At 40.4% G+C, this 18,393-nt stretch overlaps 1 protein-coding gene across 1 annotated transcript in view; it reads right to left on the reverse strand.

Annotated features, from left to right (window-relative positions):
- The window catches only part of CPSF1 (cleavage and polyadenylation specific factor 1), a 2,236,766-nt gene that overhangs the window by 1,073,157 nt on the left and 1,145,216 nt on the right, over positions 1-18,393 (reverse strand). Inside the window, exon 17 of the mRNA XM_044069873.1 lies at positions 4,108-4,197. Coding sequence (XP_043925808.1) covers positions 4,108-4,197 — 90 coding nt within the window. The remainder of the gene's footprint in view (positions 1-4,107; positions 4,198-18,393) is intronic.

The following is an 18,393-nucleotide window of genomic DNA, read 5'->3' on the forward strand; positions in this document are numbered from 1 at the left end:
GGGTGCTGGAGTCTTATACCAGTGCCAGCTGGGAGTCTTAATGGGGATATGAAGAAAGAGAGAGAAAAAACAGCCCCAGACTGACTGTGATCCTTGTGTGTTCTTAAGGGAAATTACACTTTATTGTGTGTGTACTTGTCATTCTCCCAGTGTGTACGTTCCCCACTGTTGCCAGTGGTGAGGACTGAGGCTCCCTGAGTACTGGGCCAGTGTTGGGGCATCACACTCTGTCTCATATCGTTTACTGAGAGGGGGAGTTATGCCTGTACAACAAGGCATTCTCTGAGCCAGCCCTGATGAAAATGTTATATGTTTGCAAGAAAAATTATACAACAGTAACACATTCCACAGACCTGAACCTTGTTTCTGACTCTAACAGAACTTCCTGGGGAGACACATTCATATCCCAAAGGCTACCTCGTCTATGGAATAAACTTCCTAGCCTTGTACAGCAAAGTGAGTCGCTCACTCTCTTCAAAAATAATGTGGATAAATGGATGGGGAACAGTAAATTCACTCCTGGGGAACTGCCCATGTCCCTTATAGGCAGAGGCAGTCTGTAAAGTGACTCAGGGCTCCAACACCAAAGGTCCACTACCCTGATATTACCCTATCTGATATCTGGGGAATTAAGACATAATACTGTCATTTCCTGGGTATTATTGACTAGGCTTGTAAAAGCTCTTATGCCATTAGTCTAGTAATTACCTTTGAACCTATGAATGTCATTCTTTGGCTCCTTTTCCTATGGTGCCTTCTTTACCTAGCCTTGTATTGGGATGGAAAGGACCACTGCTTGTTAAGGTAGTTTCTGCTGAAGTGAGGAGGTTGAACTTGGAGAAAGTCTATAACAGTCTACATGGACTTGGCGTTATCTTCCATTTATTTGGAGTACAGCTTCAGCTTTGGGACTAAACAGAAAGTTTCTATCCAAAGGGGCATCCCAGAGGCTGGATTTGACATGATCTTGTGGGAATTGCTCTCTCAGCCAGGCATGTCTTCTTATGATAGAACATGTAGCTGCAGCCCTATTGGAAGCTTCCACAGCATCACATATGCAGTGCAGGGAGTGTTAGGCTACCTGAGGGCAGGAATTACAAAAGTCTAATAACTCCTTAGAAAGACCCTTGTTCTCCATGGCCATCAATATTTTCTTCATTTGATCCAGAATAATTTCCTGGTACTTAACCCTGTGAAACTGGCAAGACAAGGCCTGCATGGCTAGAGTAGCAGATGTGTAATTTTTGTTTTGCCAAACATGTCTAAGGCCCTACTTTCCTTGTCAGTAGGCAGGGGTTTTTGGACTAGTTAGCTTTAGCTCCCGTAGGGCCTGGGGTCACAACCTCAGGGTCTGTCTCAGTTATTTTTGTGAATCCAGAACCCTATAAAACCTGTCAAGCATTTTAGAGGCAGGGAGTCTGGCTTTAAGGAGAAGTCCTGGAATACATAATCTACCACCTCTAAGACAGGAGGCATGGTGAGCGGTTCATGTTCAGGAGGGTTAAGAAATTCCTTAATTCTTTTCTTTGACTGAGTGTAGTCTTGTGCTTGCCACTTGAAGTGTTCCCTCAAGGTGTGTAGAGTTTCCCTAAACCCCTCCGAGTCTGAATCCCCACAGGAGGCAATGGAAACATTCTCTTCAAAGGAAGATAGATTCCTCCTGGTCGAAATCATCATCTAAGTCAAAGGAATCAGAAGAAATCTCCTGGAGGAGTGTTGTGTTTCTTTTTCTTTAACTAGGAGAGATTTCAGGGGGAGGGCATCTGGATCTAACCAGAGAGATCAGATCTTCAGCCAACCTTACAAGAGCCTGTTGGTATGCCTGTGAATGGGAACAGATAGGCCCAGGCTGAGACTGGGAAAGAGCTGCTTTCTTGTGAGTGGCCTTAGGTTTTGGTCTGTGGCCAACCTCCAGCCCTGAATGGACAACCAATTCCTGTGGGCGAAAGGCTGTTGCAATGTTCTGGTGACATGAAGACCTATCAATGGTCATAGCACGGCCATCTGAAGCTGGAGCCTACACAGCAGTCCCAGACCCAAACGAACTGAGTCATACAGCTTGAAAGGATGTTGAGGGACCTGAAGGCATATCGGACTCAGAACGGGTCTCAACAGAGGCCTGTTCCACCACCTTGGTCATGGAGGGAGGCTGCGAAAGCACCTCACCTTCAGCAATAACAAGTCTAGAAGGACTGGCCAATGGCAAGCACTCATCATCAAAGGCCCCAAACCTGGATTATTTTTCCTTATCTCTTTTTTGCCTCGGGATTTCTACTTCAGTTCAACCAGCAGACACCAGAGGACACAAGCGGCTTGACAACTCACTAAGATGCCTTGCTAAAACACTGGCCTTACATCTAATGGTTCTGCTGTTAAAGCGAGCACAAAAATGGCATTTGGGGACATCATGTTCTGGCCTCAAGCAAGTCACATAAAAAGAGTGGAAGTCTCAGTGTGGTATCTGTTTGCCACAGCGGAGACAATTATTAATTTTCTCTGACGTTAGTCAAACAATGCATAAAAGGATCTCCAATGGGTTACTCAGCTTTCCAGCGTCCTCTCTCGCTGGTGCAGACTGACCGACGCACTGAGTGGAACTCTGCTTCAGGCTCCAATGGCAAGAACTGAAATTATGGTGTCAAATGACTCCCCTTACATCCAAGCACAGTTGGATCGGATAGGGTGTCTACCAGCTCCAGGAGGCGGGATATTATTCTCTGGTAGTGGGGCCAACTAAGGGCTTCCACAGCAGGCAATCCCACAAATTAGGACTGTAACAGAGAGTTTACCTTTGTAAAAGCTCCTTATTTCATTTCCTTCTTGTTGTTGCCCAAACTTTTAGGATTCTTATTTCGGAGATACTTGCTTGGGAGCTTCCCACTACAGGAAGTTCTTTGCTGATAATCTGAAAATAAAGACCTTTGCTCTGCTGTTCCGTGTAGGGAGAATAAGGGCAACTTGACAAAGACACACTGAGAAGGGACGGCAATGCAAATGTGGTGCAGGTGGAGGACATTCAGCACAAAGTAACTCACTGATAGCAGCAGCCAAAGCAAGTGTGTGGAAGTTTACATTCTCATGGGGAAGGTACTATGGACCACTAAGATGAAGCAAATATCAGATGCCCTTGCCCACGGTTCAGACCAAACTCCTGCACAGACAGTATGATAGCAAAAAGATAAAGAAACCTAATGGCTGCCTGCATGATGGTCACTCTGGACTACTCTCACTAACGGCAACATTCTAGAGCTACTTCCCAATATGAGGAAACAAATAGGCTCAAGTCCAGTACAGGTGATTTGATGGCTGGCAGACAAGATGGCAAAAAGATCTTTTAAAAAAAAACAAAGTTGAGCTTAGTTTATTGTGAAAATAAAACATGAAAGATGTGCATTATTCTCAGTCACCTAAAACCCAAATGGACACAGTTATTACCACTTACATTGTAAGTTTATCACTGATTTTTAGTAGTAAACATGTGACTTGTATGATAAGCCATGTGGTAACGAAAGTTTATTTTGCAGGAAAAAAAGCTTTAAAATGTAAATACTTCAGTAACTATATTAGGACAATTACATAGCTACTCATAAAATGTTGTGTTCACAACAAACATTTAGACTGTAGGCTGAGAAAATGAATACCAATGACACAAAAATTTCACAGTGAGTGAACTGTGCTCATGCCTTCTGTGCTGTGCCACCCGTGGAAAGATATATTTCTCATTCCACCTCCTCCTTCTAAGTGAGATGCAACACAAAATAAATTAATTTACTAATGCAGTTTAATAAAGGGTTCGTTTGAAAATTAAACAGTTGCATGCAAGAACATTACCCTTACTTTAACAGGGAGGAAATTAACTTTACAAATTCACCTCTTGAAGAAAATTATTTTTTTAATAAATATCTTTAACAAATAAAGTTTTAGTACCAAATGCACTAGAAAAAAATTACTATGCAGTACTACCTCCAGATGTAAGATACTTACTCAGAAAATTTCACACTTTCAACGGGCTAGTATACATGCTATTAAAGTCTTTTGTATAGTACCTATCTGACTTGAATGATATTGTACTACTTTACTTCAGAGAATGACAATTACTGTCCTTACCTCTATTTTCTTCTCAGATGAGATAACTGTCCACATGTCATAACATCCAGGAAGTTCAAATGTTGTGACCACCTGTGGGCGTATGCTTCTCTGAAAATGTTAAACAGTAGAAAATGTATTCAAGTTCAATAATGTGCAAGATTCAATTTATCTACTTTAGTCACTAATTCTCTCCCTAGTTGACCCCATTTCAGAACACTGTAGAATCACTCAGCAAACATTTATAGCACAAATGTAGGAAGAAAAAAACACTGATGTTCCTAGGGGATTACAAGCTGTTTCTAAGTACTCTGAAACAGCCCTGGTAAACCTAGGAGGATACTATAGCACTAGAAAAAACAACCTGAGGCAGACTCACCACCACAGGTTTTCGCTTAGTGCAGTTTTTGGGGAGAAACACATTCAAACTAAAGTTGTTTACTATTCTAAATTAGAGAGACACTACACAAAGAAATGATTAAAATGGCCAACAGTTAGTCTGAGTCTGTTTTTATTTTTTTTTTGTTAAAGCCATACACCATAGCTTGACATCTTCAAAGGGTGCTCAAGCTGCAAAGTTACAATGTTCATTAACTCTTCTAATCCAAAGAAAGTACACTTTGGCTTTTTTAAGGAGATGCTTCTCCATTTCAATGTTCAATATTCGCAACAAGAAAGGTGTGTCCACTAAACAAGTGCTGACTTCCTCCCCCTCTGCCTTTTACTCAGCCTACAAAGTAATAGCTGCTGCTGTAGCATCTCTAACATCTGGAGTTAAAATGCACTCATTTCTAAAATATTTTTACATAAATTTATAAAACACATACTCTTACCAAAGCAGTTGATGTACAAGCAGACCCTCCCCTGATGGGTCATAGGTTTGGTGCATCTAACAATCAGAATTATGCACTTTTCTGTGAAACCTTGAATTTGGGGATGTCAGCGTACTAATACTGTCACATGCCATGACATAACACAAAAGCTTTGCAAAGGCGAATGTCATCCAAGCACACCATTTCACCCCCATTCCACCAGTGAACACCATCCTGCAAATCAAGAAATTATTCAGATTTGACACTACATTATTAAAGAAAATACACTTGCTCAAAGTAGCTGTAACTAATGGAACAACTACTCATCTACATAGTGACAGAGACAGCATATTGCTATTCCGTCAAGTTTTTTTTTTTTTTTTTTGGGGGGGGGGGGGTAGTCCTCTCCAAGATCAATCAATAGGTTACAAAAACATTTGTTACTTCAACCTTTGAAGATTCTCATCAAGTTCAGTGATGGGATGAATACTACACATTGCTATCATGGAAAAAGGAGGGGAGGCATGAGCAAGCATTTAGCTCAGGTCGTAGAGATCTTGAGTATTTATTTCCTAAAAGTAGACAAGACAATAATGCTTAATAAAGGTGTGCACCAAATACCAAGTGGCCATGGCAGGATGCCTGCAGTAGAAACAGTCAGGGCTTTTATTCAAGACTGAATAATATGTGGAATTCCTGCTGTGAGCTATGACCAATTCCTGCCAATCCCAGATAAGGTATACCTCTGCAGCTGGACTGCACAAGGCCTTTGGATCTCAAATTTTCCTTGTTCACAATTATAATCATAATCTCTCTCTCTCATACACACACACACACACACATTACACATATATATCCCAGGAAGGAATGGATATTTATCTCCAACTGCCACAGCACCTCTTTCCTGTCTGTCCAGTACACTGCTAACAGCCAAACAATTAGTACCCAAAACCATCAATTAGAAGACACATTTAGAATATGCCTACAGCACTGCATTAGACTGTAATAACTCAATCAAAGCTTTCGCTCTTCACAGAAGGCATGCCATCAGAATCTTTTCACATCTTGTGTAATACCTTAAACACTTCAGTAACCAGCCACGCAAAACTTCAATAGTGGAAGAGTATTACAACATTTTACTTACGACTGAGCAAAACACATGGATTGACAAATATACTAAGATACACTTTTACATAAAGAAAATTAAAATAGTTGTTCTAAAAAGACAGCCACCTTCAGAAAAAAATCCATCTGCAATCTAGTTCAGGGCTACATCCCTTTACTTATGGCATAACCTATGCTGTCTCAACTCATAATTAAGTCAGCACTTGAAATAAACAGGCAAAAGGCAGCTTAAAGGCTAAGGCTAAAGCTTAATGCAGCTAAAACAACACAACCAGTTATTTTGTACTTTGAATAGTATACCCTAATAAGCATATGTATACTTAACTTTTTTTTTATTTACCTTCTACCATGATTACATGATTGTATTAGTGAAATGTATAACATGTATTTTTCATTTTGTGTTTGTATCTGAGATTGAATCAACATTTATATCTGTATGCTGCATATGTATTGTACTGTTATTTATAAATGTGAACCTGTTCTCCCCGGGTCTCCACTGAAAAAGGACATTTTGACAGTCGGACTTTCCAGATAAATAAATGTAAAATAAATAAAATTATACAGACAGCACTTACTGCTTCTACCAGCAGTTGCTTTCCTGAATGCAAGGCAGTCAGACAGTGCTCAAAGCAGATTTAGTGTCAGGTTCATAAACTGTTCCTGCTCCCAGCTTGTACTGTCCAAAGCCCACTACAGAGGACATCCACTGTCAATTCATTTTAAGCGAACTCTAAACTCAGACATTAAGTCCAAATAACGTGACATAAAAGCCCACATCTCAGGCACAAAAGATACTATTTTCGATTGTTTCTGCTTTCGACAACACTGACAGATTGCAGAACTTTTTTGGAATCACCATCAAAATCACCTTTGGAAGGAAATGTGTGTTTATCCTAAAGGACACTGCCTTCATTATAAACACACAGGGCTCCCTACATATAAGAGTGTTTGTGTTTAGGGTGACTGCTACCAGAACATTGTTTTCCAAAACACTAACTCTAGTGCAGGAAAGCCAGCAAGCTAAAATGGAAACTTAAAAGGAAGAAAAAAGTATCACATTGGACACAAAAAATGTGGGTTTCAGGTTAGCGCTTTCGTTTATATAATATACATAAACTTCTTCAGAAGTGGTAGCAATACTTGAATAGCAGAATAAATCACTGGTTATGATGTTTTCCAAAACACTAACTCCAGTGCAGGAAAGCCAGCAAGCTTAAATGGAAACTTGACACGCAAGCCTGTCACAAGTGAAGCTCAAGTCTCAGGAAGTGGTAGCAATACTTGAATAGCAGAATAAACCACTGGCTATGACTCAGGTTTAATTAGCAGCTTAGACATTTGTTGGAGTTAAACATGGGAAATGGGAGTGTTTATCCTAGGGAGTGGAGTGAACCAGAGTTGTCCAATGTCACAATCCCTTGGAGGAGAAGCCTTGAAATAATGGACGTCCATGGGGCAAGGCTTTTGGTAACCAAATCAGACATACAACAGCCCTTAACTTAAGTGCATTATTGTGTGCACTGAAAGAATACTCTGTTCTATATAGTATATACTGTCTTTTCAAACTACTGCTAGCATGATTATTAGCTTGAATAAAAGCTGCAAGAATAATATGAAATATAAAGGGTTAATTTAGAAATAGAATAAAATGCTAAAAAATAAGAAGTAGTAAATGTGCTGGCATAGCATAGTTAAGATTTTGGCATCCATGTGAAGGAGTATGTTATTGAGAAACAAAGTCTGTAAAAATAACTATGTAGATGGCAGCTGCAAGGACATCCATGAAGTAAAGAAATGTAACATCAAGTTTCAGATAGTGCTGGAACACCACGTTTCAGATAATGCAAGACTGAGTTTATTTTATTTATTTTACATTTGTTAAATGGGACAGTCTAGCTAGATATATGTCAATTTTCAGTACAGACCCGGGGAGAAAAGCTTCACAAAGAACAGACATTAAAAATAAAATTACAGTTACAAAACATTAAAGTTCAGTTACAGATATATTAAAGTTCAGGTAAGATAAAATACAGATAAAATACCCCTCCCCCTATTATCAAATTTAAGGATTATATATATATATATATATATATATATATATATATATATATATATATTAGAGGTAGTAACATTTAAAGTGACAATAATGTAAGGTGGAATAGCTTAGGAAAAATTACGTGATGATGAAACAGGAGGAGAAAGTATTAGTCAAGGTTGGTACCGGGACAGAGCCAGTGGCTAGTAAGATAAAATTTAAGTTTATTTTTGAAAAGTGAAGTAGAGGGGATACAAGAGAGGTCACCAGGAAGTAGGTTCCAGCTTTTTCCCACTGTATTAGAGAAAAGGGAAGCTCCTGCTTTATTGTTGGGTTTATGTGTAGATACTAGTAGTTTATTAGCTGAGCGCAGGTTAGAAAGATTTTTATATGAAAGGATAAGATTTGAAAGAATTGGTGTTTTATCTGGATAATAAAGGATTTTATGGGAAATAATTAGTTGCTGAAATAAAAACTGATTGTGTAGTTCCAGCCAACAGAGTTGTTTTAAATTTAGGCAGTGGTGGGTTCTAAATGGGTAGCTGGTAGCAAATTTGGCTATACTGTTATAGGAGATTGTCAGTTTGTTGAGGTTAGTTTTTGATAGATTTGTGTATATAGGTGAGGCATAGAAGAGAGTGGAGAAGAGGTGGGTGTGGGCAATATTAGTTCTAGCTGTGGGAGTGAGGAAGGGCTTAATTTTGTAAAGGGAGCCTAGTTTTTGGTTTACCGATTTTATTGTGGTATCGATATGGGTATCATAGTTAAGGATGTGGATCATCAAACTACAAAGAACCAAGGACAAGAGAACAAAGGAAAACTGTTATACAAAGAAAGAACTGTATTACATCAGACTTTGAGAAAAATACCAGACCTTCTGGTATAAATGTAACTATGCATAAACAGACTTTGGGAATTTGCTATAGAGAGCTGACAGCATATGTGTTGTGTGTCTGTAGAACCAAAAGTCAAATGTAACAAATGTACTAACTAAAGCAGTTTACTGAAGCAGTTTGCCTCTGTGTATTTATTGTACTTAGTACAATCCAGTATTTAAAAGTAGCTATTCATACTAAGAGTTAATATACTGTGGTGTGCTTGCATGCAAATGTAAATAAGAAGTAACCAACAGGAAGACAGTACAGAATTCTTCAATGGAGAGCTACATTTGACGGATCGCATGGTTTCTCCTTGTGACAACTACAGCTACTTTTTCATTTTATTCAGTTAGTATGTCCAGTTGCAAAGCAAACGTTTTCCTCCTTCTTCTGCACAGTATCAAATAGCAGAACAGTGCATCTCTGCAAGTTTCACAGGTCCTGCACATTTGCACAGCTGATTTTGCCAGCTGTGTTGACCAACTTTTGGGAGAATCAACGAGGGACTACCACGCTTTCTTGATAGAAGATATGGCCACCTTCCACACAGAAACTGGTAATTCTTTTCTTTGTATCTCACTCTACAGCATGGATGCTATTAAACAAAAAAGTGTCAAATGTAAAACTACCTTTCAGGTAGACAGTAATGACAGTCCAGCACAGGTATGGCTAGGTTTTAAAGATTGGTATAAACAACACAATAGTGCATGCAGTACCTTATTGGGTAATGCTGACGTCAATGCTTTATGTAAATGCATTATGTTTGACTGGTATCTTAAACAGCAACATGATTGGTATGACAGTAAATGTTTATGTCTTAAAAGTAATGGTAAACAACCAGATGCATTATGTCCTGCCACCACATGTAAAATGTTAACTTTAGAGTTACAATATCAGTCAAGTCAGTTATTTACAGACTCTTCTGTACATCTTGCTAGACAAACGTGGCATAAAACCAATGCAGATTACAAAACAGATAGCAGCAACGAGGTTCATGGTGAACTGACAAAAAGATTTAATAATGTTGTTGTTGTGTCTTTCGGCTTTTCCCGGTTAGGGGTCACCACAGCAGAACTCCGGTCCGCTAATGATTGGCAGTAGATTTTTACGTGCCGAGTTGCCAGCCCTGACGCACAACCTTCAATGAAGGTACGCCCATTCATGCATGTCTCCACACAGAAGACGCTCTAGCTGAGAATCGAACAGGACGTCTTACTGTGAGGCGACAATGCTACCACAGCACCACCACCGCAGTATTCGACAAACTTCTAAAAGCCAGACAGTGAGTTCAGCACCACCACCGCAGTATTCGACAAAAAGATTTAATAAACTTCTAAAAGCCAGACAGAGCGAGTTCAAAAAGTTCAGACAACATATGCAAACACTTTTTCAAAAGTGCACAAGAACTTTAAAGTCAGCAAAACAGAATACTGACAAAGATAATCTGGTTAGTAAAGAGTTAAAAAAACAGCAGTTAACTGCGCTGATAAGAAATAATTTACGACGTACTATTCCACCTTTAGAAAATGGTTAACGGCACACAGCACAAACTTTCATTCAGTTAAAGCAGGGCACTTAAATAGTGATTTTAAAACCATTTCAAATAACAAAACAGTTCTAGGGCATAGAAATCAAATGAGAGCAGTTAAACGCACAATAAGACATGATGTCACAAGACTGACATGCATGCATTTTTTTTTATCTAAAGTGCAGCAAAAGGCAGACCACAGCAAATGTAAATCACGTAGATATATCTGTTTTAAGCATGTGTTAAAGTCAATGGGGGGGATTCAGTAATCCTCCATGTAAGACTAAGTCTTACTCGGAAATGGCTGCCTAAGAGCATGACGTCAGCGCACCATGCATATTCATGACGGCACACTGACTCAACTCTAAGGCTAACACGGACCGTGTAGGAGTGGAGGGGCCGTGTCAGACTGCCAAGCAGTCCCAATATCCACGCCCCTGCAAGTACCTAAATCTGCAAATGTCAGCAGATATGAGCGAGTCCGCTCAAATGTGTATACCCCCAACACTACACTCCCCCACATCGAAAACCCCTGTAAAAATTAAATAAAATGTAAAACAAATTTTTTTTTATTATTCCCGAAATAGCTGCTCGTATTTGCGTGTGTGTGTGCGGGTGCGCCCATTGCTTAGCTACAGTAAGCAGTTTAGACATCGAAGAGGATAATAAACTACTAATATGCAAATTAAACCAAATAGCAATAGTGTAATGGTAGAGCCTTCACACAAAGAGGATGCATTCCCAGTTTGAGTCCCACCACTCCCCTTTCCATTTTCAGTAGGAAATCTGTGCATATAAATAATTCCTGACATTTACCTTTTAAATGTTATTAAAATGCACTGAAATGGCCTATGTAGTAGTGAACGATATTTTAAATATATATAAGAAGGTGAAACGGTCATGCATACTAATGAATGCATAAGTAACCTATCTTAAGCAATGTGAAGCACTATTAAGCAACGTTTACCAGTATTAAGCACATTTAAGAATAATTGCCCATAGCCAAGCACTGCTTTAACTAGCGCAATGGCTTTGCGCGTAGCTGCGCATCGCGCCAACTCACGCATACAAAATATGTTTGCGCGAAGCTGCACACTGCACCAACTAGCGCAACGTCGGGCAACGTAGAGCAACGTTGGGCAAAGTAGAGCAAAATCGGTTAAACATACACACACCTCCAAGCCAGTCAGGCCAGTAGTAAAATAAAAAGCAATGACAGGCTTCGAACCAGGGATACTGTGCATCATAATCAAAGTACAGAACCACTAAGCCATGACAGCTGAGCATAAACATGCACTGTTAACATACATATACTTATAAATGGAAGTTTAACCACTGCTAAGCAGGTTTGCTGTTAGCTGAGAATTTTCAAAAATGGCCAATCACAAATAAGTGCAGGAAATGAGGCATATTTAAGCTCCATAGGCGGGAATACTCAACATAACTGATTGTAGCTCCCATTTGCAGTCAGAATGGCAGGTGCTGGAGAGGCTACTCACTTTAGAGCACAACGGTGGGGCATCGAGGAGTCAAAATACATGGTTTGGCTCCTAGTCCACCATCATGAGTCAAGACTCCTGCAGGGCCAGTTCCAAGGGACAAAGTACAAAGCAGGGGCTTGGAACCGGTTAGCTCATGATCTCACCAGTGCCACAGGCGTCCCTCGGACTGGTGAGCAGGTCCGTCACCACCATGCAGACCTGAAGAGATGGAAGCAGGACCTACTGAACCGATGGATACAGGAGGCCCGTGACAGTCAAGATGCCCCACTACTGAGTAGGCAGCCATGGAATGAAGTATGTAAGAAATGCTATTGTAGTCTATATAATGGATATATATGTCTAGATATCCCTTCATTTACTTCACAGCTGTAGGTGTCCGTGCTGCGAATCAGCAAGCCTATGCAGATAGGCTGCTAAGGCTGTGCCACCAGGCAGGTTAGTAATTATTCTGCTTGTATTGTTAAATAAAATAAGTGAGAGAGCCTGAAAAAAAGTGTTGTAGCACAATAATAAAGGCATAAAATGCCCTGAATAATTCCTCTGCATGTACTGTTATATAAAATAAGTGAGAGAGCCAGAAAAAGAGTGTTGTAACCCATTAATAAAGGTAAAATAAGTGTTGAATAATATCTCTGCATGTACTGTTATATAAAATAAGTGAGCAAGCCTGAAAAAGAGTGTTGTAACCTATTAATAAAGGTATAATACGTCTTGAATAAGTCTTCTGCATGCACTGTAATATCAAATAAACGAGAGAGCCTCTAGAAAAGTGTGTAATGTAATTAATAAAGGTATAATACCTAGAGTGTGTCCGTGTCACTTACTTTGAAATGTTGTTGTACTCTTGCATTATCTAAATGGTACTGTTGTAGTAAGCGCTGTCAACCTATAGTTGGCCAGTCCCATATAAAGTGGATGAAGGGAGTGCCAGTAGCTGTGAAGCATATATACAGTCCTCAACAGTTGGTTAATGGCTGGCATGCATAGGTAAATCTGGCACACGAGTAGCTTGTTAAATGTGTTCCCCAGAAATGTGAGTGTGCTGCTAGAAATGTAAGGGGCTGTACAAATATAACTGAAAATGCCATGTGAACACATCCAGATATGTAGATATATAAATAAAATAAATAAATACGTAGCAGTAACATCTGCATCCTGGACAGTTAGTATGTCAGATATAGGTCAGGTATATAATGAACTAGCCAAACCCATTACACAACCTAATGCACGTTGCCTAGTGCAATAATAATACATGTAGGGGATATATACCTGCAGTCAATAGGAATGTAGTGTAAACTATAAGTACATATAAGATGTTAATGGAGGTATCTTTTTACACCCAACTGTATGTGCATAAACAATGCAATTCCACACCTCAATGGTATGTGTAATCTCAAAACATTTGTTGGGAGATATGTCCTATTGTTCTATAAATATTTGCATTTACTTTGATGCATGTGCCCTCTTCAAACACCACAGTCTTGGTGGCCTGTTGTCACCAATCATTCCTGCATGCTGTTGGAAAGTGCACTGTCGTTCAATACATGCATGTGTTATGCTTGCTATTCAACTGTTGTAACCCTGGTGTGTTGGGTTAATGGGAATATTACTGCATGCTGTTACAACTAATTTGGAATGCTGTTGTCTATGCTGTCATTCAATATACCTAAACCACAGAACGTATGGGAAGGCCGGTCCCAGCGGACCCACCTGTCCCTCCTCAGCTGGCGATTGCACTTGGCACCAGCAGGTCCGGTGCCCAGCCTGGGCCCCCCCTCCTCCGTTGGTCCTGTGCCACCTTCGGATGGAAGCGCTGCAGGGGATGGGGCTCATCCCCCCCGTGCAAGCGTGGGCGGAGAAGGGCCACTTGTCACCCTCTGAAGGGTCTGGGCTGTGGTGCGTAGGGAGATCCAGCGTTTAGTCGCTGATCCCCTACGCCAGCTCGAGGCAAGAGTAGCGCGACTTACGGGTGAGCCTGCCCCTCCCACATAGGCCCCAGCACAGGCACCCTCTGGGCTGTGAAGGTGCAGTGGTGACTGCCCATGGGTGGGGATCTCAGTTCCACTGTTACCATCTGTGGGCTCATGGGCCTGCAATTTCCAAATATCCTTCCCCGTCAATTGTGTTAACCCACCCCATGTGTCATATTCTGCCCCTGTATGCGTCCTGTCTTGTCTGTTTACCTCCCCAACCTACCTCCCACAACATACCTACTTCCCCTACCTCACATTCCACTCTCACCTGAAAAAAAAAAAAAATGGGCAATCTGCTCCCGCAAAACAATCATGCCCCATACATAGCTATCCATTTCGCACACATGTCCGCTGGACATTTAAACTAATAATTATAATTGGCAGTACAACATACTTTGTTCTCCTCACTCCTCTCTCAGGGGTGGAAAGTTTCAAATTTCACTCCAAATTTCTAACATATGCACAGCTGTTGCTGGTAAAGAAATGGGCAGCTATGGACCTTCCCTACACGCATCCTGCACATCCCGAGCTGGTTTCCCTACTGTCTTTCCCTCTTTGTGCCCCCTTTTTCACCACTTTCCTATCTCCCCATTTTCTTTTCTTTCAAAGAAATTAGCATGGGGGTTAGCAGGAGTAAGCACTTTTAAGCAGTAGTAGTCGGGGGTGGGCGAGTGTGCGCTTGTATGCGCTTAGCTAAGTGTTACGCAAACCCGCTTACAACTGCTTAAAAGTGATTTAGTCACTCTGCATGGCAGGGCCCTTGTTCTGCTGAGCAGCAAAATAAAACACCTCTGTCAGTCTCGAACCCCAGACCTTGGACACACTACCCTGCATGAAGTACCACTAAGCAACAGAAGACATACAACAACTTGGTGCTGTAATAAATATATCATACATTACAATGAGTGAATGTAAAGGGAAAAGAGGAATGCCAAAACACAAATCTTGTTCTGTGGATCTTTACCAGCAGTTGTTGTGGAATTGCATGACATGACTGTGAAAAGAGAACCAGCCATTCTAGCAGGAAATAATGTTACAGTAGCACTTTACAAACCCCACACAGTATCAGAGCAGGATAAACACTGGCATACTTGAATAGGCAGATGCCATACTTCCCAACTGTGACTGCTTTTCAGGGATGTCCCTGATTCGTAAACAAATGTTAACTTTGTCCCTCGGAATCCCTCTGAAAAGTACAGATGTTAGGCAGAACAGTGGTGAATTACACTTAATGAATAATGTCAATAAGTAAGACTACACATTGCATGCACATCAGAAAAGGTGTATTAATACATATGCTCTGATTCTCTCACAGTCTCAGCTTAATGTCTATAATATATTACAGGTGTACCTCACTTATGTGTACCTTTCCCTGAGGCAGTTCGAATACATACCGGAGTGTATCAGAGGCCTGGCAGAGGCAGAAACACACAGGCATATCAGCTTTTCTGCTGTTACACACTTTGCAAATAGCTTTGGAAGAAGTTCCACAAGCATACCCTTATGTAGGAGTACAACGCAGAAATATCAAAGGATGTAGCCATGTACTGGTAGCAACCAACTGTGACAATGCCATTGTTCCACTGCTGAAAAGATCGGTGTGGTGCACAGACAAAGAATAATAGGCTAACCTCTGGCTACCATCTGGATATGTCCACAGGTGGGAGCTACGCAGACAGACTACTTGCCTTGATACACCAACAGGTACACAGCAACCCTGTATGTTCAGCAAGATAAGCCTCACACAATAATAAATAATGCTCTCTGTACTTCTGCACCCCTACCCAAAAGTACAAAATACCTGTGTATTCAGGTTCTACCAAGGATGTAGGTAGGCATACTCAGTACTGAAATCTGTCCAGTTGTCTTGAGCAGCCTGTACTAATGTCAACACAAAAAAACAACAAACTGTTCAGAAGTGAGTCAATCAATATTTACAGTATAGTAGTTCACAAACAGTTCATGTGTCAGAAGAATACATTGCAATAACTACTTTTCTTTGGCGGTTAATTGTCTAATTGGAAAAGAAAGTACGTACTCCCATGTATCTTGTGTTAGCATTTGGAGGGGTGAGTAAAATTCTACACTGACAAGTGTCTACTGGAAGCAGCAACATTCAGGTTTGAGTACAACATGCAAATCACTGGCTACAACCCTAGCTTCAGGTATAAGAAGTATACCAACCTTCTAACTGACACAACGGTGTACAAATCAAACAAGCATGAGCCCCACTTTGGAAAGCTGAAAGGGCTACGCCTATCTAACTTAGCATTTTATAGCAGTGGGCTGCTGTGACAGTGAGTACTGCAATTACCACACAGCAGGCTGCATGCAATTATAAATGGTGGGCACCAACTGGTGCAGAGGCCATCACATGCACATGTGCAGATACCTAGAAAAGCAGGCTGTACTTGCTGTCCACACATGCAATAATATCATTGCAGCAACAGAGAGAGAGAGAGAGAGCAAGAGCGAGTGTGAGAGAGAGACAGAGACACAGACAAAGACAAAGAGACAGAAACAGACAGACACAGAAAAAGAAAGAGCAACATCAACAGAGAAACCCACCAAAAAAAAAATATATATATATATATATATATATAATTACTTTAAAAACAGATGGAACAGAGAAATACAAAGAAAAGGTATGTAACACATATGTATTTGCTGGCATGTAGTAGATGATTTTGAAGAGTACCCTACATACTGTGAATCATCCATATGTGGCAGCAGTACGTATCTATATGTATCTGTACAGGTGCATAGGGCAAGGGACATACTGCAACTGTTTGTGAAGGGTGGATATATATATGTATGTTGTTGAAGGTTATGTGCATATTTCTATGTAGGTTGTATTGTGTGGCAAAGAAAACAGCATGCAGTGCTGGTATATGACATGTGTTGGTTAAACGGGCTGAGGACACCTTAAATGCATTCTGCACAACACTGTGCAATATTATTACATAACTGTATATCTCACAACTGTCACATAATTGATATTCCCACCATGAAAAGTGGACTGAATATGTGCCTATATGTACATCTATATGTACAGCAATGTATGTTTATATGTATGTGTGTATGTGTGTATATATATATATATATATATATATATATATAGATATATATATATATACACATACATAAATATATATATATATATATATATATATGTATGTGTATATATATATATATATATATATATATATATGTATATACATACATATATGTATGTGTATATATATATATATATATATATATATATATATATATATATATATATATATATATATATATATATATATACATACATATAGAGAGAGAGAGAGAGACACGGAGTCATACCTACTGCCACAGGTGCCTGGTGACCAAGGCATGGACTGAAGCTCAATGTTGACAATGCAGTGCCATCCCTTCTTGCGAAAACACTGTACCCATTAACTTCCACATAGGTGGTAGTCTACCTAACACCGAAGGTGTGATAAGAGAACATGGGACACAGGTGGACAGTAGCCTCCCCTTTGATAATCACAGTGCCACACTAGTCATGTAATCTGTCTACGTGGTACATGTCATCACAAAAGGTGTGCCAACTAGGAAAATATAGGTCAGTGTTCCCCTCTACTCATCACACTTAAAACCCATTATAGAGTACAATGCCACATGTGGTATGTACCTCACATGACAACTACAGCAACTGGAAAGGCCACAGACATACCTCACAAAGAGTAATACCGTCCTCAAACAGATGCCCTATGCAGACCGACTCATAAAACCACAGCTATACTGTGTCGCATACCGCCTACCCAGAGGTGACCTCTGCCTAACATACAGAGCTATGTCACACCCATTGCTGTTGGACATCCTCCACGTAAACATATTACAATCCCTCTGAGCTACACGCTCTAGGGCCCTAAACCTTGTCAGCTCACTAAACAGCACATGCTGGAGGGATAGATTCCTATCTCAGAGACATGCCATACTCTGGAAAAAGCCACCTATCAAAAGGAAACAAAGCTCCTCATTAGCAGTTGTCATAAATACTCCTGATGATTGGTGGTGGCTCTGGTTGACAGGGGCAAGTGAAATTAAATTACATGTGTGTCATAGGCCAGGGTAGTGTATGGCTAGGCTGCTCTAGGCCCTAGGGCCAATAGCGTTTTACCTACCTATGACACGATGCACACACACATGTACTTAGTGCAATACTTGCTATATGAGGTTGACTGAGTGTGATGGTGAATGTGTGCAAGGTCTGCAAAGGTGTGATAGCTTAGTGTGAAATTGTTTCTGTCATGGTAGTTTGTGTCCAAGCTGTGATCTCAGCAAAAGATGTGTATGCTATTGCTAGGCAGAAAGAGTAGTATGGCATACGGTGTGACGTAGTCCCTTGTTGTCGACTGTGGTGTCCCATTGTAGGCTAAAGCAATACATGTATGCTTAGTGAGTGGTAC

Source organism: Protopterus annectens, chromosome 4.part0 (assembly GCF_019279795.1).
Source record: "Protopterus annectens isolate FY-2018-M chromosome 4.part0, PAN1.0, whole genome shotgun sequence".
Lineage (NCBI taxonomy): Eukaryota > Metazoa > Chordata > Ceratodontiformes > Protopteridae > Protopterus > Protopterus annectens.